This window comes from Leuciscus leuciscus (assembly GCF_965113295.1).
Source record: "Leuciscus leuciscus genome assembly, chromosome: 4".
NCBI classification, from domain to species: Eukaryota; Metazoa; Chordata; class Actinopteri; order Cypriniformes; family Leuciscidae; genus Leuciscus; species Leuciscus leuciscus.
The window spans coordinates 30,827,926-30,855,568 of NC_138728.1; the positions used below are offsets into that span (position 1 = coordinate 30,827,926).

Below are 27,643 nucleotides of genomic sequence, written 5' to 3' on the forward strand. Positions count from 1 at the left end.
CTGAAACTTTGTTGCATTATTTTCCTGTTATCTCTGTAAAGCTACTTTGAAACAATACTGTAAAAAGCGCTATATAAATAAATGCGACTTGACTTGACTCCCATCCATTTACGTTAGCACACCCCCTCAAGAGCTACGTTAAGAAAATCACTAACAAAAGTATTTATACACACACACACTCATTACATTTACAGAAAGTCACAGGTGTAGAATCTTACCTTGTAAGTTTGCCATGTAAACCTGTGTTGTCAACATTCAAGGGTATGTAAACTTTGATCAGGGCCATTTTGGTGTTTTCAGTTATCATGATTAAAAAAGGAGCCAAACAACTATGTGATAAACGGCTTTGTGTGACCAATATCCTTAAAAGTATTTTGCAAGATCAGTTATATTTTGCAAATAAATGGCAGTATTTAACAACATATGCTGCCGTTGTATGCAAGCTTTTAAGCACAATTGTATATGAAACAGGAATATTGATCCCTTGATGGGATTGTTACTGCTAACCTAGTAAAACTTACGCAGTAGAATTTCACGCACTGGTCGTGACTTGATGCCAGTCTTCTGTCCTCTCCCACACCAATTTAGTTGGGTGGCAAGTTCAGGAGTGAACACTTTCCTGCAGACTCACCACACTGTTTTTTTTTATGTTGATTCCTCCAGTTATGGACAGCTTTGTGATCTGTAATAAAATACAGAATTAAAGCAAATATTACTACAGGCAATCAAAATCCTATTTCCTGTCACATATCTTGTTAGTTTGGAGCACCTAAGTTCAACCCTCCTGCATGGATTTTTGCAGGCCAACAAACAACTGACTCAACTAATCAACTCCCCATTTTGATGTTGCTTAACCACTGTATATACACCTCAAAGTATTAGAGGACATACCATATGTTTCTTAAAATCGGCATCTTGCCGAAGCCTTTCGTCAAATCGATTTAGGTCTTCCAATGTGGAAATTGGAAGTACATTTTGGTAATCAGGGCTTTCTTGTTGTAAAGCCCTGTTTTGAGTTAGGGACTGGACAATTGTTGTCAAATGGTCCAGCTTGAGGTGAAGTTCCCCTAGTTGTTCTAGGACAATCCTTTCAACTGCTGTTAGAAATACAGCAAAAATGGCATTATTAAACTTATCCTAAAAAGAGCAGTTTACCGACATCAAGAGAAAGATGTGACCAAACGTACCAGTGCAGTTAGTTGGCATGCGTTGATAGGTGGGAAGGCAATATCTTGGTTCTAGGGAAAGATAGATATGTCACATTTAAGTCAGGAAACATTCAGTGGACCATGAAAAGGTAAGACATTTTCGTAATACGTTTAGCTGTGTTTATCCCTGGCAAAGCATTGCAAGCTATATAGCTAAGTCTGTTTCATGCAGTAGACCTAGATGTTATGAAACTTGAACTCGAACTTGTAACCTCAAACACTGGAGGTGGCCATGCTAATAATTATGCCACAGCCACTTAGCTGTTCGCTGCCATGTCTCTTAGAGTCTCTTATAGTTGTCCATCATTCCATTGTTTTAGCATGTTGATAGTCTTAGTGTCTGTATTTGTAATAGAGTTATCACAGTAGCAGACATACATGCAGTGGCCAAGTGAGGGCCTTGTAAAATACCCGTCCCCAGCTGTTTTTAAACCAAGCTGCACATCCATGTGTATGTCCCCAGTATGTTTCAAACCAAACTGAATGCCTCCTCCATCAAGCCTTTAAGTTTGACACAATGCAGCCAGGCAGATAACATTCTCCAAACTCATCCATCCGATTGCCAAAAACAGAAGGTGGATTCATTGATTCTGACATGTTTCCGGTGCTCCAGTTTTACATCACTCCACCTCACCCCATAATATTTTTTAAAACTTACTATGTAAACATGAAAAATACAAAATAGACATGTTCTACTGTATCTTTAGTAGAAGTGGTAGTATTGGTGGTGCTAGTATTAGGTGGTCCAGTGGACCCAAACACCACATACATATGTAATATAAAAAAAACTACACCAAAATGAGCCAAGGTCAACAAGTACTATGTATGTTAATTCCACCATGTTTCTTTTAGGAAGCGTCAACAAAACAGATCCCACACACCCCGATGAGGTAATAGGTTCAATAGCTTACGTTCAGGAAGGCCCAGCCCTTCATTGGGCAATGAAGTTGGATGCCGTTCCTCCATTTCGTCAGGCCTCCAACTAACTGTTGTTACTTGGAAATAATAATAAAATATCATTACCTCATGTTTGTGATTAGTGAAAGGATCCTAAATAATCTAGTAACTCTGCACATGTTAGGTTAAGATCAAAGGTCTACTGGCCATCATTTCTGAAAGATGCTTACGTTCAGTGTAAGCTGGCCTTTGATGGCAGTCTGTCTCTGGTCTGGCCTCCAATTCTTGCCTTCAATTTGATGTCATGCCTTTGAATAAAAAATTATTTATTGATGTTAGTAACACATGTCTTACAAATATAATCAGAAATGCTTGAGTTAGTGTAGATATGGTGCATGTAATCTCTATGTCATATCTCTTACGTTGAGATGAATGTATATTGCTCTGTTGCCAGGCTGGAACAGGGCTATGGTTGCTGTTGGAGGACACTGGTCGGGGTTTTGAAATCCCTGTTATGAAATAAAAACATTACAGAAAGATAAAGCTAGCATGTTTGTCACCACAAGCCTAGCGATGTTGACTTTGATGTGATTTATTTTGACACACAGATCAAAATAATCTTACCAGCTCTGATGTCATCTGTGATCTTTGGTCTGACGACTGGTAAGGGAAGAGGGGCTGTTAAGTTTCTTGGAGGGGGTCGATTTCGTCATCTTCCTCTGATGATGTTGATGAGGGTGATGGTGACATGAGACGTTTTGGTCTATGTAAATTAACCATTATGAGACTTTTTGGTTTTCATGCATAATGTTATGCAATACAAGCAAAGGTGACAGCATTCCCCTCAAGCATAAAGACATGACACAGTTCCATTACATTTTGTGTGATACAGTTAAAACTCAGACTAAAATGAGGATTAGGCTATTTCATATTCAACAAAGAAATATGTGCTTACTTCCTTCGCTGTCGTACAGGTGTAACGTCTTGTTCTCTGTCTGTGTTAAGGTCTGATGTTACACATGACCTTTCCCACTTTTGTCTTATTTTGTCAATTGAATCTGTAAGCAAGATTTAGCCTGTTAACTATTCAACTATAACATAAACTAGATATAATATAATGTAGTAATAGTATTTTACAATATCAGAACAAATAAATAACAAAGCAACACCAGATGGTGTAGTACTCAATTGCATACTTCTACAAACTACCTGATTCGTAGAGCACACGTGCAGCAAATTGTTTCCAGCCCTTTGATGAATTGGGGGCAACTTTTTTTTGAACGCTTCTTAAAATCTGGAACTTGTAATATGCAATATAAAATATGGGGGCCACCAAGCAAGGCCATCTGAATACCACTCCTTTGCCACTGGGCCAGTTTTGCTTTCCTTCTCAAATAGTACTATTAGGTACATATTCACCTAATACAAAAAATAAAAAAGTGTACTTAATTAATTATTACCTCCTGGTACAGGTCATTTCACAAATAAACATGATAAAATATTCAAATTTACAGCTGTGTTTGTGGTATTAAGACCAGGTACAAAGGGGCTCAAAAACAAATCAAGCAGGACAACAAACATGGAATTATCTGAAAGCCCATATCGCTTAATTAACTGCATGTATTCCATGTGTGCTGGCTTGTACTTTACAATAAGCTTCATTAGTTAATGCATTAACTAACATGAACTAACCATGAGCTAGGGGTGTGCCGGTTTCAGAATTGGTGATGACGGTTATGACGTGAGTCAAATGTGACGGTTCGTAACATAATTGGGTTATATAAGACGGTCATATTCCTTTGAGATATATATATATATACAGTATATATATTTCTTTTTCAAATTCATTGATGATATTAATACAGCATTTTGTTCACATTTTTAACAGTAGGCTAAACCTATGTTTTATTTAAAGTTGTTTCTCGTTATGGCTTTGAAAATGCGCAGTGATGACTGTAATCATTTTCTGTCATGAAAAATAAAATTAAGTGCAAGATGTGAAGCACCAATATATACGCCATATACCATTACAATGAGAATGTGATTGTGATAGAATGGTATAAATTCTCTGTGCGTTTCCCTTTAAAACCATAGACTAAAAAACTAGCACGCTCAAGTTCACATGCGCATTTGCGTCCTTTTGTGCAGATGCAAGTTGTAATGTTACGTTTATGTTATGTATCTAGGATGTCATAGAACGGACTTAAAGGGATACTTAACCTCTGGAAAGATGAATGTGTATTTAAAATGGGTCATTTATGTAGTAGAAATGTGAAATTATCTTTGAATTTGGAGCCTTCTAGACTGAGAAAAGCCACAAAATGTATTTTTGGCTTATGTGGATGAAAGACAACAATTCCCAGAATGCACTTGCTTCGCTGCTCTACCAGGCCACTCCCAAGCCACGCCTACCGGTCAGAGCGCGCAGTTAAACAACAAGACTAGTCTTCTAGTGAGTCTCGTGATTAGGTAATGATAAATCATGATCAATTATTTTTTTAGGTTATCATTGTCATATAAATAACCTGAAAATACTGTAGTTCATTAAGGTTAAATCTTGCTAACCACTCTTACTAAAAAAAATGGGGTAAGCACACTTACATTCTCATTTTAAGAGGTGTTCTGAGTAAATGAATTGTTACACTTTACAATATGGTTTGATTTGTTAACATTAGTTAATGTATTAGGCTAATAACTAACATGAACTAACCATGAGCAATTCATTTGTTACTGTATTTATTAATCTTAGTTAATAAAAATACAGCTGTTCATTGTTTGTTCGTTACTTCACAGTGCATTCACTATGTTAACAAATACAACTTTTAATTTCAATAATGTAGGCTATTAGTAGCCTAAATGTTGAAATTAACATTAACAATGCTGTAGAAGTGCAGTTTATTAATAGTAAATGTTAACTAATGGACAGTAGTTAACTAGAGTTTAATAAATGGAACATTATTGTAAAGTGTTACCGGTTTGTTATACACCGATTCAGACGTCTCTTGAGTTCAATGTTGGACAGATCAGTTGTTTTAAACCATTCATTAAAGTGAATCGGTTCAAATGAGTCATTAGTTTGCGAATCAGACGTGTCGTCGTGTGATTATCTCGGCAGTTTAGGACATCGCACAAGATTTGTGTCAACACAGAAATCACTGGATAGTTTTTTGTTTTTGTTTATTGAAAGTGTTTTTTTATGTCAGCTGAATGTGCGGAACGCTTTTCAGAGAAGATAAGGCAACGTTTTTTGTAGCACAGTTCACACCCCGCAGTAATTCAGGAGAAAAAAATCTCTGAATGCATCACGTGAAACTTAGGTCTTCCGACCTTTTACTATCGTGGCAATTGATTTTGATTAATATGCGCGAGGGAAGGGGAGCAAGACAGCCCTCATGGAGTTTGAAGACGGTGAGAGTGCCATCTCTGCTCGTTCTTGTCAAGCGCAGCATTCATTCTGTGCTACATCACTCACCGATCAAATAAGACTTTGGCGGGACAAGAATTCGCTTTGGCGGCCGCCAAAACCCCTGCATAGACCTTTATCTACAAATAAAGTATAATAATGGGAACATTGATCTTAGAGAGAGTGTAATCGTGATACTGTCGTAACCATCGTGACGCGCTGTTTGAATGCTGAATGGAGAATGAGTTTCCATTAACTTTAACTCAACGACTTAAATATTCATTTTTACCTCACATTATGCTATTGAATGACTTTAGAAGTCTTGGAATATAGTGCACGAAAACTTTATGGTGCTTTGCAATGTTTTTTATGCCTTTAGTGAGGCTTAACAATAACACAATAGTATGCACAATATCGGACCTCACTGAGAAGCTGCAGCCGTGGCGGCATGATTTTTGGTGTGGCGGCCCACCACCACAGAATGAATGTAGCAGAAACACTGTATTGCTGTCTTGTGCACTCAGGGAAGTGTGCTATTCTACTTTGCTTGATCACAGTGCAGGCTTCAGTTCAAATAACCTATTTTCCTGAAGCGCATGTATACAACAGCGGTTTGGAGTCAGGGTAGTGTGCTTGATTGGTTTGATTGGTAAAACACATTGTTTCTGCTCAATTCAGCGTGAGCCGAAGAAGAGTCACAGCACAGATCAGTAGCAGGAGTCAGATTTCATTTATCACGCAACAGGAGTGAGGAGCTGTCTGAAAAGAAGAGTGAGGTGAGCTGACGGACAAGACGATGGCAGAAGATTTGGTTTCAAAGCGAAATGTAAAAGAGCCTATTTGGTACTGTTTTGTTGTTGTTGTTTTTTATTAAGAATAATAATAAACGCACCATTCAAGCAATTGCCTCCCCAAATTGTCGCTAATTAGTCCACAAAGAAAAAAGGCAATTTTGAAGGTAAAATGGGGTTCAACCCGTTACTAGAAAGCTGTACCTAAGAAAGTGGTTGGTGAGTGTATGTGCAGTGTGTGGGCACTTGCATGAATGTATGAGGAGAGCAATGATGTCAAGATTTTCACTAATTTCACTAAACACTATTGTGTGACTTTAGAAAACGTGCAATATAAAGTCATCATTCACTGCCATTTAATAGAAAAGCAAAATAAACCATTTTTAAATATTTCTCCTTGTGTGAGTAAATGAGTAAATAATTACTACATTTTTATTTTAATGTGAACTATCCTAGAATCATTTAATTAAAAACAAACAAAAAAACATCAAAGTTGATGTGTGATTTATTTGCCATTTAATTTGATTAATTAATCTGCACATCATGCAATGACATCCGAAATGTGCACTGTTGGAGGGACAACGCCAGGACCAGGGTTGAGAACCACTGCTTTAATGCATTTTTATGTTGTTTTTGATGTATGTTGCTTTGTGCCATTCAATTAGGGTTAACATTTTTGTTTTGTTTTGTTTTTGCTTTAGATATGATGCAGCTGAAAGAGGACAGTCAAGAACTGAAGGAAATTAAACTGAAAATTCAGAATGAGAAAGATCAGGATTTCATAACTGGGGAAAAATATTTTAGTTGCTCAAAGACAAAAATGACTTCTTCACGAAAAAGAGCTGGAAGTTCTTTAATTTGTGGACAGTGTGGACAAAGTTTCACTCAAAAATTAAGCTTTAAAGTCCACATGAGAATTCACAATGGAGAGAAGCCTTACACCTGCAAACTGTGTGGAAAGAGTTTCACTCAAAAAGGAAACTTAAGTGTCCACATGAGAATTCACTCTGGTGAAAACTCTTTCGCCTGCAATCTGTGTGGGAAGAGCTTCTCAAGAAAAGAAAATCTTAAGACTCACATAAGGATTCACAATGGAGAGAAGCCTTACACCTGCCTTCAGTGTGGAAAGAGTTTTACCCATAAAGGACACATTAATTCCCACATGAAGGTTCACACTGTAGAGAAGCCATTCACATGTGATCAGTGTGGAAAGAGTTTGAGATGTAAAGTAACCCTGAAAAACCACATGAGGATTCACTCAAGAGAGAACTGTTTTATATGTCCTCAGTGTGGACTGAGTTTCACAGACAGCAATCACCTTAAGAATCATGTAATAAATCACATCGGAGAGAAGCCTTTCATGTGCCCTCACTGTGGAAAGACTTGCTCAAACAAAGCAAACCTTGAGGTGCACATGAGAATTCACACTGGAGAGAAACCTTTCACCTGTCAACAGTGTGAGAAGAGTTTCACATATAATAGAGACCTAAAACGTCATTTGCAAACTCATTCTGGAAAGAAACTTCAGTGATCTGTGTGTGGCATTTTACTCAGTGTAGTTATTAAGTGTACTTGTACTTGGCTGTTCAAAACTATTGAGCCCGGTGAGATGTGCCTGTGACGATCTTGCGAGACATCGTGTGCTATCTATCATGGCGGCTCCCTGAACGCAGTTAAAACAAAAATAAACCGATCTGCTCCTCATTTCTCTACTATTACAACTTCCATCACCGTAAACACCAGAACTGGATCAAGAACAAACTTGGAAACCTTGGAAAGTTGATAGACCACTACTTCAATAATATGACCACCATACCACAACCACAAAAGAAACAACAGCACCGGGAATACTCAGCAGAGTCCAAGGATGGAACTATTGCAACGATAGAGGTGGGTCTTCTAGAATCCATAAACAATAAACTGGCAATTCTTGAACTACTCCAAGACATCAAAGATCTTAAAACCAGCCTTGAATTCAGTCAATCCCAGATAGTCGTTGCAAAAAGACAACAACGAAATACATACAAAGATATCAGAAATCACAGCAACAATAAAAAGTCTCACAAACGAAAATAAACTATTGAAAGAATCCTTATTAGACATCCAGTGCCGCAATATGCGAGACAACCTGATCTTTTCGGGTATGCCAGAACAAATCCAAGATAACCCGGAACAAGCAATCAAAGATTTCATGCATTCTTCTCTCAAACTCCCAAAAGAGACTGACAACAACATTACTTTCCACCGCGTTCACCGCCTCGGATCTAACAACAATAAAAACGCTGATAATAAACATCCCCGTCCCATCATTGCAAAATTTGAGCATTACAAACAGAAAGAACTGGTCAAGAGTAAGGGCAAAGAACACTACCTTTGGACATAACGATCAATTTCCATGGGAGATTCAGAACAGAGAATATTGTTCATTCATGAAACATTCATGAAACAATTTCACAAAAATGGAAGGAAAGCTGTTCTCACGGTAGACCGACTATATGTTGATGGCCAACTTTACAGGAACGACACTATGCACTGGTTATAATCCATCGCGAAAGGAAGATAAAAAATAAATAAAAAATCATGTCGCCAATGAATGCAATATAAGATCAGCTATAATCACCTACTTCACGTATTCAAAATGTTATCTGTATATTCATTTGAAAAAAAGTGTTTTCATTGATGCATGTTGTGTTTGTCTGTCATTGAATATGTAATGCATGTATATTTTATATCTATATCATATAATAGGGGTTCGGATACTAATAATGATTATCGAACAAAACTATATAGTATCATAACACAGAATGTCACACAAATTAGTAAGCTGGAATGTACGAGGCATTAACTCAGCAGCTAAAAGACCCAACATTTTAAACTAGTAATGCGAAAAAAACTAAAATTAATTACACTAAATCATTTCTAAACAATTTATTTTTACCCAGTTTAACCAACACCACAAAGAGAATCATTAGAAGAATCTAAATCAGAAACTGAATATAAACAAGCTCTTGAATCTCTATCAAACAATAAAGCCCCAGGTTTAGATGGAAACCCACCAGAATATTACAAACATTTTTGGTCAACTATATCAACTATACCATTATTCTTGCTTAAACCAAACAAAGACCCAACGTTATGCACTAGTTATCGCCCATTATCTCTTCTAAATACTGACTTAAAAATTATTAGTAAAGCGTTGGCTACACCAAGTGTAGCCAACCGATGTGGATTTTTCCGATGTGTTTTCCTCCGATGTGGATTTTTCGATTGCTCCTGTCTGCCGTGAGTGTTTTTGCTTCGGTGCTGTAAGCTCCGTCTTAGCCTCGTATTTCCTTGTTTTGAACCAGAATTTACTACAATTTCTAGTTGTTTATACTACTACTAAATACGGCTTGCCCAACATCGCTGGCTTCCGTTGCTACTAGCACAACACGGTAGTAATTCGCTAGCCTGCTAACGCGCCACCCGTGCGCTCAGCTATTTTTATTTATTTATATGTCTCTCGCGCGCTCGCGCCTTTGAGTTCATAAAAGCTCAGGTGAGTAAGAATCACTCAACAAACACGGTGAGTAATGTCTTGTCCTGTTATTATCATGCGTCGCGTCTGAATGCGTTGTTTTTGGAGCTCTATCGATTTGATTTATAATTCTTGATTTTTCTCGCTGCCTGCTGTGAGTGTGTTTGCTTCGGAGCTGTAAGCTCCGTCTTAGCCTCGTATTTCCTTGTTTTGAACCATCATTTACTACAATTTCTAGTTGTTTATATTACTACTAAATACAGCTTACCCAACCCTGACGCATAACACGCTAGTAATTCGCTAGCCTGTTAACGCGCCACCCTTGCGCTCAGCTATTTTTATTTATTTATTTTCTCTCGCGCCTTTGAGTTCATAAAAGCTCAGGTGAATAAGAAACACTCAACAAACACGGTGAATAATGTCTTGTCCTGTCATTATCATGCGTTGCGTCTGAATGCGTTGTTGTTTTTGGAGCTCTATCGATTTGATTTATAATTCTTGATTTTTCTCTTTAAACCCGCTTACAACGAACATTTTCTACTCTTCCTCACTGAGAAGCACTACTGCTCAAACCTCATTGTTACAACGCGGACTGTTGAGCAGACGCGTCTCAAGCCTATTAGTGATCCAACGCTGCATACTCTTAAAGGTTACGTCCGTGGATCACGGCTGAACGCGTCTTCTCCACACTCACTTATAAACAAACACTTTTTTTTCGCCTATCGTGCGTCTACTCTACACCCCTACCACTAAAAAACCTCATGGTTACAACGCGGACTGTTGAGCAGACGCGTCTCAAGCCTATTAGTGATCCAACGCTGCATACTCTTAAAGGTTACGTCCGTGGATCACGGCTGAACGCGTCTTCTCCACACTCATTTACAAACAAACTTATAATATAAATTAGTATTAATATTGATAGCATCACTGGTAGCTTCGTTGCTAACTCACTGTCCATCTGTTAAAATGGCGAATATATCAGATGTAAGTAGTCTACCGCTTGGTGCAGGTGAGGACACATTTGAGCTTCACGCACTGCAGTCTGAGCTGGAAGCTGTTGAGAAACAGATCCACAACCTTTTATTGAGACAGGCCGAGCTGAGAGACCGGTGTTTGGCTCTTGAAACATCACGCGCCGACGCACACAAATCAGTGTTTAACGTTACTAACCCGCTGACTCCGACCGCGTCTACTCCGTGCGTTCCTCAGCATCGGTCGCAATCAGCCATGGTCTCGTTCACTCCGGCTCCAACACGCCACCACGAAGCCTGGGTGGTTCCGCAGCGGAAGACGCGAGTCAGGTTTAGACCAAGACTTTCTCCGACCCTCCCGGTTTTCGAGTTATCGACACAAAACCGCTTCTCCCCTCTACGCGAAACAGAACGCGATGCTGTGATCATCGGCGATTCCATCGTTCGGCACGTACACGCTACGTTAGGTACAAGTAAGGTGCAAAGTCACTGCTTCCCTGGTGCTCGTGTTTCTGAAATCGCTGCTCGCGTTCCCGAGATCCTGAACGGTGACGAGCGCGTCGGAACTGTGGTCCTGCACGCGGGAGTGAACGACATCAGGCTGCGCCAGACGGAGATTCTGAAGAAAGACTTCAGGAATCTAATCGATACGGTACGCAGCACATCGCCTGAAACAACGATCATTGTGTCAGGACCGCTTCCCACGTACCGACTAGGGCATGAAAAGTTCAGCAGATTATTTGCGCTAAATGAATGGTTAATGTCATGGTGCAATGAGCAGAAACTGCTCTTTGTAAATAATTGGAATCTGTTTTGGGAGCGTCCTAGGCTTTTCCGTGCTGATGGCTTACACCCAAGCAGATTCGGAGCGGATCTTCTGTCAGATAACATCTCCAAAATGTTAAATACCCTTTGACTAGTAACCAAAAGTCCAAATCATAGTCTTTGCTGCACCAATTCAACTGATATAAATACTAGTGGAGAACATTGCATAGAAACCGTGTCTATTCCTCGTTTAGTGAGATCAAATAATAAATCTAATGCAGGATCTAGGAAAAATCTAATTGTTATTAAAACAGAAAATGTTGCTATTAGTAAACAAAAACTATTTCTAAAGCTAGGTCTTCTAAACATTAGATCACTCACACCTAAGGCAGTTATTGTAAATGAAATAGTCACAGATAATAGCTTCGATGTACTTTGCCTTACTGAAACCTGGCTTAAACCAAATGATTATTTCGGTATTAATGAGTCTACTCCTCCTGGATACTGTTATAAGCATGAGCCCCGTCTGATTGGCCGTGGCGGAGGTGTTGCAACCATTTATAAAGATATTCTAAATGTTACTCAGAAAACGGGTTATAAGTTTATTTCATTTGAAGTACTTGTACTAAATGTTACGCTCTTAGATGTTAGAAAAACATCCCTATTATCTCTAGCCTTGGCTACCGTATATAGACCGCCAGGGCCTTACGCTGATTTCCTAAAAGAGTTTGCAGATTTTCTCTCAGACCTATTAGTCAATGTCGATAAAGCATTAATTGTTGGAGATTTTAACATACACGTAGATAATCCAAATGATGCGTTAGGAGCTGCGTTTACAGATTTATTAAATTCATTTGGGGTCAAGCAAAACGTCACCGGACCAACTCATCGTCTTAATCATACACTCGATTTAATTATATCACACGGAACCGATCCAACCGATATAGATATCATTCCACAAAGTGATGAAGTCACTGATCACTACATGGTAACTTGCATATTACGTACTGCTGTAATATGTCATGCGGCGTCGCGTTATCAACCAGGCAGAACAATCCTCCCATCCACCATAGATAATTTCTCAAATTGCTTATCTAATCTGTCTCAGCTGCTGCCTGAACCCAAACAAACAGATGAACTAGAAGAACTAACTAGCACTATGAGCACCATTCTCTCTAGAACATTGGATGTGGTTGCACCTATTAAATTAAAAAAGGTCAGAGAGAAATATAAAGCACCATGGTATAACAATACTACGCATGTTTTAAAGAGAGAAACCCGTATTTTAGAGCGTAAATGGAAACAAACTAATTTAGAGGTCTTTAGAATCGCGTGGAAAGACAGTATGTCACGTTATAAAAAAGGCCATAAAAGCTGCCAGGGCTGAGCACCTACGCAAACTAATAGAAAACAACCAAAACAATCCAAGGTTTCTATTTAACACCGTGGCTAGACTAACAAATAAACAGACGTCACCCGAACAAAATATCCCGTTACAGTTCAGTAGTAATGATTTCATGAACTTCTTCACTGAGAAAATAGAAAGCATCAGAACCACAATTATAAACGTTCAATCTTCAATCGCGCCTTACAATTCAGCTTCAATTATCACCCCGAAAGAACAATTACAGTGCTTTACAACTATAGAACAAAAAGAGTTAAATAAACTTATCACTTCATCTAAAACAACAACATGTTTATTAGATCCTATACCAACTAAACTACTGAAAGAAGTGTTATCTGTAGTGGAAGAGCCTCTCCTCAATATTATTAACTCGTCTTTATCTTTAGGTCATGTTCCAAGAACATTTAAACTGGCAGTTATAAAACCTCTCATTAAGAAACCACAATTAGATCATAATAATCTAGCAAATTATAGACCCATTTCAAATCTTCCATTTATGTCTAAAATATTAGAAAAAGTGGTGTCCGCTCAACTGGGCTCTTTCTTGCAACAAAATGATATCTATGAAAAGTTTCAGTCTGGATTCAGACCGCATCATAGCACTGAAACTGCGCTCGTTAAAATCACAAATGATTTACTTTTAGCTTCTGACCAAGGCTGTATCTCAATACTAGTTTTACTTGATCTTAGTGCTGCGTTCGATACTATAGATCACACAATACTCTTAGATCGACTACAAAATTATACTGGTGTTCAAGGACAAGCACTAAGCTGGTTCAAATCATACCTATCTGACCGCTACCATTTTGTCTATTTAAATGGAGAAAAATCGATCATAACTCCAGTAAACTATGGAGTGCCGCAGGGATCTGTATTAGGCCCTCTGTTATTTTCAATATATATGATGCCACTTGGAAATATTATAAGGAAACATGGAATTAGTTTCCATTGTTATGCTGATGACACTCAAATATATATTTCATCACGGCCGGATGAAAACGCTACATTTTCCAAATTGACAGAGTGTGTTAAAGATATAAAAGATTGGATGACGCGTAATTTTCTTTTATTAAATCCAGACAAGACAGAGGTAATACTTATCGGTTCAAAAAACCGCCCACAAAACCTCGCACAATACAACTTTAACATCATAGGATGTCCTGTTACTTTATCCTCTACAGTAAAAGACCTGGGTGTTATACTCGATTGCAACCTGTCTTTTGAAAATCATATTTCTTATGTTACAAAAACAGCCTTTTTCCACCTTAGAAACATTGCTAAGCTACGTAATATGCTATCAGTTTCTGATGCAGAAAAGTTAGTTCATGCATTCATGACCTCGAGACTGGATTACTGTAATGCTTTATTAGCTGGTTGTCCTGCATCCTCAATAAACAAGCTACAGTTAGTCCAAAATGCCGCCGCTAGAGTTCTTACGAGATCAAGAAAATATGATCATATAACACCGATTTTATCATCACTGCATTGGTTACCTATAAAGTTCTGTATTAATTACAAGGTATTGCTACTGACTTATAAAGCCCTAAACGGCTTAGCTCCAGTCTATTTAACGGATCTTCTATCGCCCTATAATCCATCGCGCTCTTTGAGATCACTAAATTCAAGGCTTTTGGTCATACCTAGGATATCCAGAACCACCAAAGGAGGGAGAGCATTTTCACATTTGGCTCCAAAACTCTGGAATAGTCTTCCTGATACTGTTCGTTGCTCAGACTCGCTCTCCCAGTTTAAAACTAGATTAAAGTCGCATCTCTTCTGCCAGGCATTCATATAATCCTACAGTTCAAACTACAATCCGGCCTCTATCCAATGCCAGAGGAGAACTGGCCCCCGACTGAGCCTGGGTTCTACCAAGGTTTTTTTTTTTCTCCATTAAGGCACCTGATGGAGTTTTAGGACACCATTAGGTCACTTGATGGAGTTTTTCGGTTCCTTGCCACTGTTGCCTTTGGCTTGCTCAGTTGGGGATATTTTGGGGATATTTAATTTAATTTTATCAATCAATAAATTCCTCTTGAAACAAACTTTGTTGTATTATTTAAATTTAATACTGTGAAGCTGCTTTGATGCAATCTGTATTGTGAAAAGCGCTATACAAATAAACTTGACTTGACGTCTTGAATCAGTAATTTCATCTCTCATCCATCCAGACCAAACAGGTTTCAAAGGGCGCCAGTCATCAAACAATACCAGACGATTATTCAACATTATGAAAAAAGACCATAATCATATCACTAGACGCAGAAAAAGCTTTTGATAAAGTTAGTTGGTACTTTCTTTATATGACACTTAAAAAAATTGGGTTTGGAGACTGCTTTATTCACTGGATTAAAACACTATATAATACTCCACTAGCATCTGTTATAACAAATGGCATAATATCATCACCAATCCAACTTCAGAGAGGTACTAGCCAAGGATGCCCCTTATCACCATTACTTTTCGCCTTATTTATTGAACCTCTTGCTGCTGCAATAAGACAGAATGATATGATTTTTGGAGTTTTATCAAACAACACTAATCATAAAATTTTGTTATATGCAGACGACATACTATTTGTACAAAATCCTAAATCATCACTTACAGAAATAATGAATATTCCATCATATCAGACTACTCCATAAACTGGACTAAATCAACAATTTTACCACTGAATATGAAACCACATGACAGGAGCATACAAGACACACTGTTCAAAATTAATATTATTACATACTTAGGAATAAACATATCCCAGAACCTCTCTGACTTGTTTAACCTCAATTTCAATCCACTGTTGAAAACAATAGAAGATGATTTAACTCGATGGATGAACCTACCGCTTTCCATTAAAGGTCGTATTACAGCAGTTAAAATGTGTATTCTACCAAAACTCCTTTATCTATTCACCATGACTCCAGTACAACCAACTAAGAAATGGTTTACATCATTAAATCAAATAATCAACTAATTCTACAAAAAAAAAAAAAAAGAATCCTAAAATTAGTTTACAAACACTTCAAAAAAATAAAGCTCAAGGCAGTCTAGCAGCACCAAATCTTCAATACTATTACTTAGCATCCCATCTACAATACTTTTGCAAATGGATTACAGGCGACAGCCCCCAAAACCCATGGCTAGAGTTAGAACAAACAGAATGCAAAGAAATAACCATATCTGATCTCTATGTCACATCTATATGGCATAATCCTGATTTTACTTTCAACAAAATTTCGCAATAAAACAATATTAAATGGAAAGGGAAAGGTATCACACATCTACATCACCTGTTTACTGGCAACACCTTCGCCACATTTATAGAATTAACTCAGAAATTTAACTTAGGAAAAGTACAGTATTACTATTACCTACAAATCAGGAATTCTATTAAAACCACAAGTGTAAACAAAGATATTGCACAACCACACCCAATTCTAAAACATATCACTACAATTAGTAATTCATTAAAAACACTTAGTAAATTATACACTTTAATATCATCTATAGATACTAAAACAATAGCAGCACCAGTTAAACAATGGGAAAAGATCTCACCATCAACACAAATGAGGAATTTTGGAAAACAGTTTGCAGAAACACTTTTATCTTAAGTACAAACATAAACATCTAGTTAATTCAGTGTAAAATTGTACACAGAACACGCATAACATAGCGCAAGATGTTTCAAATGGAACTTGTAACTTCCGATAGATGTACTAACTGCACTTACCTTCATGCACTCTGGCTATGCCCACTGGTTAATCAGTTCTGGATCAGATCGCTTTAAAATTACAATCAATGCACTCCCATCATTATGTCTTTTAGGTGATACATCTCAAATTAAGCCTCCTTTTGAACATTCAAAACCTCTGCTCATATCTCTAGCTATCGCCAAAAAAACAATACTACTCAACTGGAAAGATAAATACCAAATATCAACTACACAATGGCTACATCTATTAAAGGTGCATTGCGCAAGTCTCTGAGTTTTTGCAGAACTATGCCCCCTCTGGCGGCAAGCGAAACTGCAGCCAGAAGTGTGCACGCTCACGGACAAAAGTTTTCTTTTTTTTATCTTACGTGGAGTTTGCTTTGGTGTTTGAAATGAACTACAAGCCGGTCTCTTAGAATCCATCTTCTATGGAGAATGGCGGCGAATACACAAACCTGCCAGACAGCCAGGTGAGCGTGCCGTGAACGCGCATGACGTCACGCCCAGTCTAAAATTCCGGCCCGAATCCCTCTTATTTATTTTACTTTACAGGATTATAGAGACAATCTCAGTGATCAGAGAAGGGCTCATTCAGCCCATCAGGCAATTGTTTAAGCATGTATGGGTTAGAAAACGGGTATTTTTAACATGAAAAGTTGCTTAATGCACCTTTAAGGGACCATATTATTAAAGAGAAACAAACATCAGCAATTAAAAACCAACTTTACAAATTTAATAACATTTTCAGTACACTGCTCTCATCCTTAAATATCGATTAAAACTAGCTAGGGAGTTGATGCCTCAATTAAGTTCTTTGGCATATTAAATGGATTAATAATAAGAAAGTTCCATATGAATAAATACAAACTATTTCTATAATAAATACGTTCTAAATATTATTGAATACATCATTCTACAATTATTTGTGGATTGAGGTCTTTTATGTATGCATATGTGTAGTATGTACATATACAGTGCTGGTCAGAATTATTTGCCCCCTTGGTAAATATGAAAAAAATGTATCTGCATTGTTAATCCTTTTGATATTTTATTACAAAAATTAGCAAAAAATCAACCTTTCATTGAAGTAACATAATTGAAAGTGGGGGGAAAATCACATTATGAAATAAATGTTTTTCTCCAAAGCACGTTGGGAACAATTATTTGCCCCCTTTTATTAAATACTTTTTGCAACCTTCTTTTTCTAAGATAACTGCTCTGAGTCTTCTCCTATAATGCCTGATTAGTTTAAACACCTGACAAGAGATCAGAGACCATTCCTCCATACAGAATCTCTCCAGATCCTTCAGATTCCCAGATCCATGTTGGCGCTTCTTCTCTTCAGTTCAGCCCACTCATTTTCTATGGGGTTCAGGTCAGGGACTAGGATGGCCATAGCAGATGCTTAGTTTTGTGCTCAGTGACACATTTTTGTTTTGATTTTGATGTTTGTTTTTGGATCACTGTCCTTTTGGAAGATCCAAACATGGCCCGTTATAAGATTTCTAGCAGAGGTTGTCAGGTTTAGATTTTTTTATCTGTTGGAATTTGATCGAATCCATGATGCCATGTATCTGAACAAGATGTCCAGGACCTCTGGCAGAAAATTAGGCCCACAGCATTAAAGATACAGCAGAGTATTTCATTTTACACATGGGCTACTTTTTTTATCCCTGTATGAAGCAAACCCATGTTAAGTGTTTGCTGCCAAAAAGCTCTTTTTTTGTTGTTTCATCTGGTCATAGAACCTGTCCCGTTTGAAGTTCCAGTATTGTCAGTTACTTTTCTAACGTTCTATGGCTAACGTTCTTACCCAGGCTACACACTGAGTCTATAGAGTTAGCATGATGTTAGCTCTTAACTGCGGGATCATGATAGTTTTTCAAACTTGTGGGTCTGGGTTGATTTGTGCCAAAGGGCCTGGGTTAAGTTGTGCCAGTGGCACACTTATGATTATTTTCAACATATTATTCATTTGTAATTGTACATTGTACTCTTAAGGTGATGATACACGGGGCAACTTTTTATGTTGCTGAGCGATGTTGCTTGGTCACTTTCTCATTGAGAATGGGCAACAAATTTCTATCTGGATACTTTAGATCGGTCGTGGGCAACTTTTTGAGATCCTCCAATCAGAATGCTAGCAGCCGACCACCTGACCGGCTTGGAGAATTCAGAAAATTTTCAAACAAGATGGCGGCCACTCAGCGGCAGTGGAGCGAATATATCTTTTTATGCTGCTAAGTTGTCATGTGTCAACCCAAAACAGAGAATTTGCTTAATTTAATGCTTAAAATACCAATAGATGTCCAATTTAATGTCCCCAGTCTGTAATTTACACACCAAATATTTTTGGTTTTAATAACATCCGGTAGCTAACCCCCGCTCCATAGACTTTCTATGGGATTTAGCTAACTTGCGGTGAATTTGCTACATACCCTGACTTGTGTCTCGGCAATTCACTTGTAAAAGTGGTTCTCAAACTGGGGTAACGTACGCACACCACTGCGGGTAGCCTACGTGAGGTGACAGAGAAGGTACGCGAACAAAATGCTTGGCCGTTCATTTAATTCTACCCCACCTTAAAATAACATGTATATCTAGCAAGTAAAATCCCGTAAATACATGACATCCAATCAAAATGAACTGCATCCACACAAGCAGCGTCCATATGATAGGTTGCGTGCAGACTGCAGAGTCGGCTGCCTTAGCAAATCGCACTAATTACATTACTGCCGTTCTCTACAATGTACCTTTGTAAAAGTGGGGATTTAGCACTTACTAGCATGAAGAACAAGTATAAACACAAACCGTGCATAGAGAGCGATTTAAGATTCAAACTCTCTTAGATAAAAAAAACATACCTTACTGTGAATTCTTGTTTTTAATGTTAGTCATATATTATATGAGCAAGAATAAAATGTTTCCCGAATATCCACACGATTGCAAATGTGAAATTGATTTTATACAACAGTTCAACAAATGAAAGAGTAATATTAAGTGCTGTTCATTTTAAACGGTATTGTCAGTATTTTTTACTCTATTTTTCAACGAAGTAATAGTTCCAACAAAAGCCACTGCAGAACTGTTGTGCATCTCCAACACACAGCGGTGTTACGTGAACGAATCTGCGGCTTTGAACAAATCGTGAGAGTCAATGATTCATTCATAAATACAGTTAGTTTCTAATGAATGAATCAATGGCTCACTCATAAAGACAGTGACTTACCGCCACCTACTGGCGGTTTTAATTTAATATTTAAAAGTATAATTTCTCTATTTAAAATGTTTTAATTTAAAGCATTATTTATTCTATAAAGGCAAAAAATGCTCTTGAAAAATCGATTTTAGGGTGCAGATAGTCAACTGCAGTCTAAGTGGATGAGAGGGGGTATGCAGAAGAATGTTAAATGCACTCTAAAAAGTTTGAGAACCACTGACTTTATTCTGACGCTTTTTTATTTTTATTTGTATTTTTTAAGTTGGAACAGTGTTTGTCTAACATCACCGTCGCGTATTGTGTGTCCTTGTAAATACAGAGCACGAGTATTTGTGGAACCCAAAGACAAAGCTGTATAAACACCGGGACCTTAAAACGAGGGACTTCCAGACTCTCTGTCAGCTCCTGTCAGATGAGCAACAAGTTATAACTGGTACATCCTGTTGTGAATATTGCTCTATGCATATTTTTTGAACTTCTAATGGCTATTACAATAATGTTGTGGTAGTAAGAGGTAGTATTTATCGAAAACATAGTTTTTACAGCGTTACAGTCATGGACAAAGGTTTAAGAACAGATCAAAATAATTTCTGATCTATCACTATGCTCAGAAGAAAAAAAAAACATTTCTCAAGGGCAGTCTTAACTTGTGTCAATTGTAATTGCTACAGTTGATTCCACATTGCTCTATAATATAAACTATATGTATAAACACAGATTTAAAAAATATATATATGTGATATCACCTATAGATCACCTATATAGTATTTATGTTACAATATTATGTTCCTTTTTTTCTCAGAGGAAGATATCAAGAGGAAATTTAAAAACCTTTGTACTGTATTTTCGCGGGAGCACAGCATGGTTCTGAAGAGCAGCAAATCCGGGGCCGGAGCGGAAGAGGTTTACCTCCCCAGGTGGAAGTATTACTACATCCTGTCCTTTCTCCATGACCCCTGCACCCCTGAAGAAAGTTCTGACAATTTGAAAACAGTTTTGGCTGCTCCCTCAACATCCCGGTTCCCAGAGAACATCACATCTTCTCCTTCCACTTCCACATACACATCCACATTCACTCCTACAACTCCACCTCAACCCCAACACCACAAGGCTGTGTCTGAGCCCAAAAAACTAAAAATTGATAAAGCTACAGAGGCCATGCAGTATTCTATGGGTTTTCTGAAAAGAAAGGCCTCCTCACAACACACAGGCTTTTTAAATTACTTAGAAAGTTGCCTAGATAGCCTGCCAGACAACAAGGTGAAGAAGCTGAAAAGGCAGATAATTGAGTTGGCTCACTCTGTCCAAGATGAGGAGTAGTATGTATAGGAATTTAACTTTCATTGAGTATTTTATATTTTGCATTTGCCAGGGTAGCTGAATTGAAAATGAAAAACAAAACATGTATTTGATAGTAACATTTTATTTATTATCTTTTTGTATTCTGCATTTTAAACAAATGGAGTATGTATGTATAGTATATTAGGGGCGGCAGTGGCTCAGTGGTTCATGTAGGTTGTCTACAAACCGGAAGGTTGGTGGTTCAATCCCCGGTTCCACCTGACCAACCCCAGCTGCTCCCGACGAGCTGGGTGGCGCCTTGCATGGCTGACACCGCCGTCGGTGTATGAATGTGTGAGTGAATGGGTGAATGTGAGGCTATATGTAAAGCGCTTTGGTGGCCATAGGTCTGTGAAAGCGCTATATAAATGCAGTCCATTTACCATTAGTAATCTGTAATTTAATTTATTTAATTTAATAGTAATTTAACTTATTTCATAGTGTATTTTATATTTTGCATTTGCCTGGGTGGCTGAACTGAAAATAAAAACAAACAAAATGTATTTGTAGCATTTCATTTATTATCGTCTTTTTGTATCCTGCATACTGTATTAAACAGATGGGTAGAGGGTGTGGCAGTGTGGAGGAAGAATAAGTAGTCAAGACAATGCATTCTCTTGCCAGCTTACTGCCCCGTTTGTGTTGAAGTAGCTGCACTATTCCTCTCTCACTTGTTTTGCCTGCAAAGATGAATTTCTGTCTGAGGAAGCTGCAATAGGGCACATACATTCTGGTTCTTCCCTCCAAGCTCTGTGAATAAGTCGTCCACTTTCTGTGTCCTCCTGATCCACGAGACTGGGAAACTAGGTGATTCTTAGGTAATTGTGAAGAACACATGCTGCCTTTATTTTTATTACAGCCTTGGAAGGCTCCAGTGTGATTGCTTGGCGAAAAACTCTGAATCTGTTTGCCAAGTTTCCTAAAACATTCTCAGCGCAACGACGTGCACGAGAGAGCCTGTAGTTAAAGTTTCGCTTGTTGTTATCCAGTTGTGTCCTTGGGTATGGTCTCATCATCCATGGCTTCAAACCAAAGGCCTCATCTGCCACGACAACATAAGGGACAGGGTTTTGACGTCCAGGCAGGTCTTCTAGTGGTGGTATGTTCAGTGTGTTGTCTTCCAATGCCCGGCTCAGCTCACACTTGGCCCAAACTCCCCCGTCGCTAACTCTGCCATTTGTCCCTACATCGATATAAATACATTTTAGTTCCGCATCTACTAGAGCCAATGAGAACTCTTGAATTGAAACCGTTGTAGTTATAGTAATGGGACCCTGAATTTGGTGGCGGAAGGATGTTGACATGCTTGCCATCTAAGGCACCAATGCAATGTGGGAAGTTCCACCTCTCCTCAAATCTGGTGGAGATGTGTTTCCACTCCTCTTCTGTGGATGGTACTTTGAGGTAATCCTGTTGTAATGCCTTGTAAAGAGCCTCACAGGTCTCGACTACAATCCTGGAAATGCTGTGCCTACTCTGGAATGTGTATTCCAGAGAGGAGAAAGTCTGTCCTGTGGCCAAGTACCTCAATGTTATTGCCAGTCTCTCCCCAACAGGTATTGCATCCCTCATCACTGTTTCTTGCCTTCTTAATGCCTGGCTCACACTACAGGAGTTTTAGGCCGATTTATGCCCGATTTACCCCTCCCGAGAATCTGAGAAAAAATCTTGTCGAGGACCTCGATCGGTTCCGATGTTCGGCGCAGATTATCTGGTAATGTGAGGCGTTCACAGATCGAATCTTGCCCCTCCCGATCTGCTCTCACACAAATCGGGCTCTCCCCGATCATATCAAACATGTTTGATATTTATCGGGATGAGCAAGATTGTGATTACGTCAGTACTGTCACAATAGCCAATAGGAAACAAGTCTACGACGAGACGGAAGTGACGGACATTTCGAAATGGCAACCGCGAAACCTGCAACACGGATCTGTTGGACTTCGGAGATGGAGGAGCGACTTTTTGAAATGTGGCAACAACATGACTGCCTATACAACGTTTCTTCAAAAGTGTACCATAACCGCACCGATAAAGAGAAGAGCTGGGGAGAAATCGCATCTGTTTTAAAAGTACCAGGTGAGAATAGTTGTTAGCGCGCTAGGCTAGCAAATGTAAACATTAACTGTTGTAACGTCAGTTAACCTTACCATCTGCTACATACATGTCTGTAAAAAGATAACATAACAATTCATTAATATAAAACGTCCACAAGACACTCTCAAATCCCTCACACACACCTCCCTCCTCTCTTTCTCACTCACACACACAATCCTCTCTCAACAGAACATAAGTGAACCATAAACTGTAAAAAAAAAAAAAAATGTAAACAGGCACCAACCTTTATAATTGTTTGTACATTTTGAGAAAAAAATAATTCAAGGGACATTAAAAGATTAGTATAGCCCATTTATATTTTAATAAGGTTAATTTAGCTGAATGTAGAGATGAGTATCAGTGTATGTTGTGTATTTTCAGTGGAAGATCTGAAGACAAGAGTAACCACATTAAGGACTCAATTTACAAAACTTCTCAAACCGAAACCTAGTGGCAGTGGGGAGAAAGGCCTCACAGAGAAACAGAGATGGCTATTAACTAACTTGGACTTTCTGAAGAAACATGTTGCCCAACGCCCAAGTGAGACCAGTGTAAGTATGTAATATTATGAACAGACATGACATGTGATATAATGTCTTTACCTTTTTCCTTCACCCCATTTTTTTTTTTTGGTGAATTATGGGGGTAACTTCTGTTAAACTGTAAATAATCTGTGATGTGTTTTAAAAATGTGGTACAATGAGGTGACATTATTCTCCTCACAGTTCATCCATTCAATATTTAAAGAATACTAGAATACTTAATAGAATTAACAAATTATTTTCAGCAGACCACGAATAAATTCAAAAAATCGAGACGTGTCTTTCCACAGCAAAATTACGGAGGTGTTAAATATTACTGGATTACAGAGATAAAATAATCTGGAGGAACAGGTCACATTGAATTTAGTAGAGCTCTTGACACACATATCCTGTGATACTGATGTCACATTAAAATAACAAGTGTACGTGCATCTCATTTAACTATGGATAAAAAATATTTGTAGCACTACCTTATTATTTGAGATGATTTGTTTCACTTCTTTGGATGAAAGTTCCCCAGAAGTGCAACCCAATATATAAAAATGCACATTTGGTAAAAGGTGGAAAATTACAATACAGAGCAATATTGTAAAACAATACAGTGAAATTGTTATGGCAGTACTTTGTTGATATGGATGGATAAACGTTTAACAAACCCTGTATAAAATTAATTTTCAGCTTGATCAATCCGTGAAAGACTTGCTCAGTCAAGGACAGGACATGGATGATCCCACCAGTGATGAAGACATAATTGCAGACACATCTGAGGCACTAGGTAAAATCATAACTGTAGATGTACAAGACCATGGAAAATGGAAACGGTGATGACCGATTACTTGTTTTGTCATTTAGGGTGTAAAGTTGCACAAATCTAGAGGTAATGATGAGGTAATGCGTTTCAAATAGTGTAGTTATTCTATCATTCATTACTAGGATTGTTTATACATGTCACTCATACATCACTCACTGGTTGGGCAACATGCTTCTTGAAGAACTCCAATTTCCTCAACAGCCAAATCTGCTTCATATAATATGACCAGTTTTCATATTATTACAAACTGATTGTGTGGTCATAATAATTCTAGTATGTTAGTACTGCACAGGATGGTTTTAGACATATTTCATAAGCTAAATAGATGATTTTCGGATAACATCAGAGTCAGTGTGCAATGCACACACATCACACATTAAAGGGATAGTTCACCCAAAAATGAAAATTCTGTCATCATTTACTCACCCTCAAGTTGTTCCAAACCTGTATGACTTTCTTTCTTCTCCTGAACACAAAAGAAGATATTTTAAAGAAGGTTGGTAATTAAACAGTTGTTGGTCCCCATTGACTTCCATAGTATTTTTTTTTTCCTACTATGGAAGTCAATGGGGTCCATCAGTCGTTTGGTTACCGACTTTCTTCAAAATATCTTCTTTTGTGTTCAGCAGAAGAAAGAAAGTCATACAGGTTTGGAACAACTTGAGGGTGAGTAAATGATGACAGAATTTTCATTTTTGGGTGAACTATCCCTTTAACTTGGTCAAGAACAATGGGAGACAACAAAGCAGGTCAGGAGCAATTAATGTGATTTTTTTTTCCCCAACTTTTCTTAAATTATTTTTTGCCTTTTCTATATTTCTGTCTTTGAAGTATTTGCGTAAGTTTGTAAAAGTTTACAAATACTTCTGGCTGTATGCAAAAACTTACTTTGATTGAAATTCTACTAATAATGTTATAATTTAATCTTTTATCTCATCAACCATAGGACCATGTCCCTCTACCCAAACATCGCCTTTTCCCACTCCCAGGCCTGCAAAGAAACGCTGCAAAAGTGACAGATACTTTTGAGCAACAAAAACTCAACCTGTTACAGCAGATGTCTGCTTCCGTTCTTGCCCCTCCAGATGCATGCCATTCCTTTGGAAGTCAGGTTGCTGTTGAACTCAGGTTGATAAAAAACATAAGTATACAGACCAAGGTAAAAAGACAAATTATGAATGTTTTGTTTGAGGCCCAGGAGGCTGACCAATCTAGTTCCTCACACATGCCACCAGCCATATACCCAACTCTTACACCTGCACAAATGGCCTCCTCAACCCCTGTATACACACAGATACCTCAACACTACCATCAACACAAGCCTCCTCAGGGCCCTGTTCAGCCTCAAACATTTTTGAGGATGCAAGATTTGGAAGAGTAGTTGCATATAAAAATGTGGTACATTAAACACATTTTCACATGCACATTATTTATTTATTTATTTATTTATTTATTTATTTATTGGTTACTTGGTGTAATGTATTATAATATGTCATTATACGTTGCTGTTAAAACTTTTGTGAGAGTCAAAATAATTAAATAAAGTTTTTGAGTTGTATGAATGTTTTCGAATGTTCATTTGGCACTTTAATCCTTTATGTTGAAAATACTTGAATAAACAACTGAAATGTGATCATGAATGCTGTCTTTATTTAAAACATTAAAAAAATTAAGCTATAAGAGATTCAATTATAAAAATATAAAATCTCATCAAAAATACAGGACAGCAGAATCAAATAGTAGTGTTTTAGATCACAACCAACAAATCAATCAACAGGAAAATAAAACAAAAAATGTTTTATCTGTTAACTATGTACATTACATAAGTCACTAAAGTACAACTAGCAAACATTTCTTTTTGTCCATTGCCTAAATGTATTTTTTCTTGCCATGTCACCTGGCCAGCAGGTGAGACAAAGTAATCTTTTAGGAGGTCACGCTGCTGCTTAGCAGCTAGGCTAGGGTTACGTGACCTTTCAGCTGGCACACATTGCATGGCCCCCTGACCATCTCTCCTCCATGCCCCCTCGTTGACTCTGTGGCCTGCATCCTCCCAGTCTGCCAGTGCTGGAGTCATGTAGGCCTCTGAACGACGATCACAGAGGAAGTTGTGGAGGCATGCTGAAGCAAGGGTGATCTTACACTCTCTGGGTGTAGGAGGATTGTGGAGCGGAACACTCTAAACCTATTGGCGAGAATGCCAAAGGCATTTTATATTATTTATATATTATACAGTATATATACTGTATAATATATATATATATATATATATATATATATATATATATATATATAATGACATTTCCATAACAACAATGTAATTTAGCCTCATTTAATAAAAACTCTTGAGTCATTAGTCATATGCTACATAGGCTACTAGCATTTTGAAAGCAAAAAGAAAAGAAAAAAAGATGGAATGTTTGCATGTAATATGAATTAAATTATGTGATAATAATGGCAAATTATTTTCGAAGTTTTGTGTTATAAGTAATACTTACTTAAAGGTGCAATGCGCAACATTTCATGTTAAAAATACCCGTTTTTCTAACCCATACATGCTTAAACAATTGCCTGATGGGCTGAATGAGCCCTTCTCTGATCACTGTGATTGCCTCTATAATCCTGTACAGCAAAATAAATAAGAGGGATTCGGGACGGAATGAGCGTGCACACCTCTGGTTGCAGTTTCGCTTGTCGCCAGAGGGGGCATGGTTCTGCAAAATCTCAGAGACTTGCGCATTGCACCTTTAAGTAAAATAATTGTTGAAGAAGCCAAGACAACAGTCACAGCTGCAAAAGTTTCAGCATCCATCTTTGTGATGTCTGTCTCCATGGCAATATATTTACTCCTGTCTGATTGGCTGCTGCCAACTGTCTGTTGCCCTAATTAGTTGCCCTGTGTCTCACCTGGTTGCCCGTTGACGGCAACATTGCTCAAAAAGTTGCCCAGTGTATCATCACCT

The 27,643-nt window shown here is 38.0% G+C and overlaps 1 protein-coding gene across 4 annotated transcripts in view; it reads left to right on the plus strand.

Moving 5' to 3' along the window:
• Positions 1-22,819, plus strand: part of LOC309497682 (uncharacterized protein) — a 40,694-nt gene extending 17,875 nt beyond the window's left edge. Inside the window, exons 3-5 of one of the 4 annotated variants that reach the window (XR_014205646.1) lie at positions 7,001-8,189; positions 20,209-20,322; positions 20,692-22,819. Coding sequence is in view for 1 of the 4 variants with exons in the window: in XM_082168008.1 (XP_082024134.1) it covers positions 7,001-7,830 (830 nt within the window). In the remaining 3 variants the exon portion in view is untranslated. Of the gene's footprint in view, positions 1-7,000; positions 8,980-18,670; positions 20,181-20,208; positions 20,323-20,691 lie in introns of those variants that run through there. The other 3 variants (XR_014205647.1, XR_014205648.1, XM_082168008.1) reach the window with 3 other exon arrangements.
• The last annotated feature ends 4,824 nt before the right edge of the window (positions 22,820-27,643 follow it).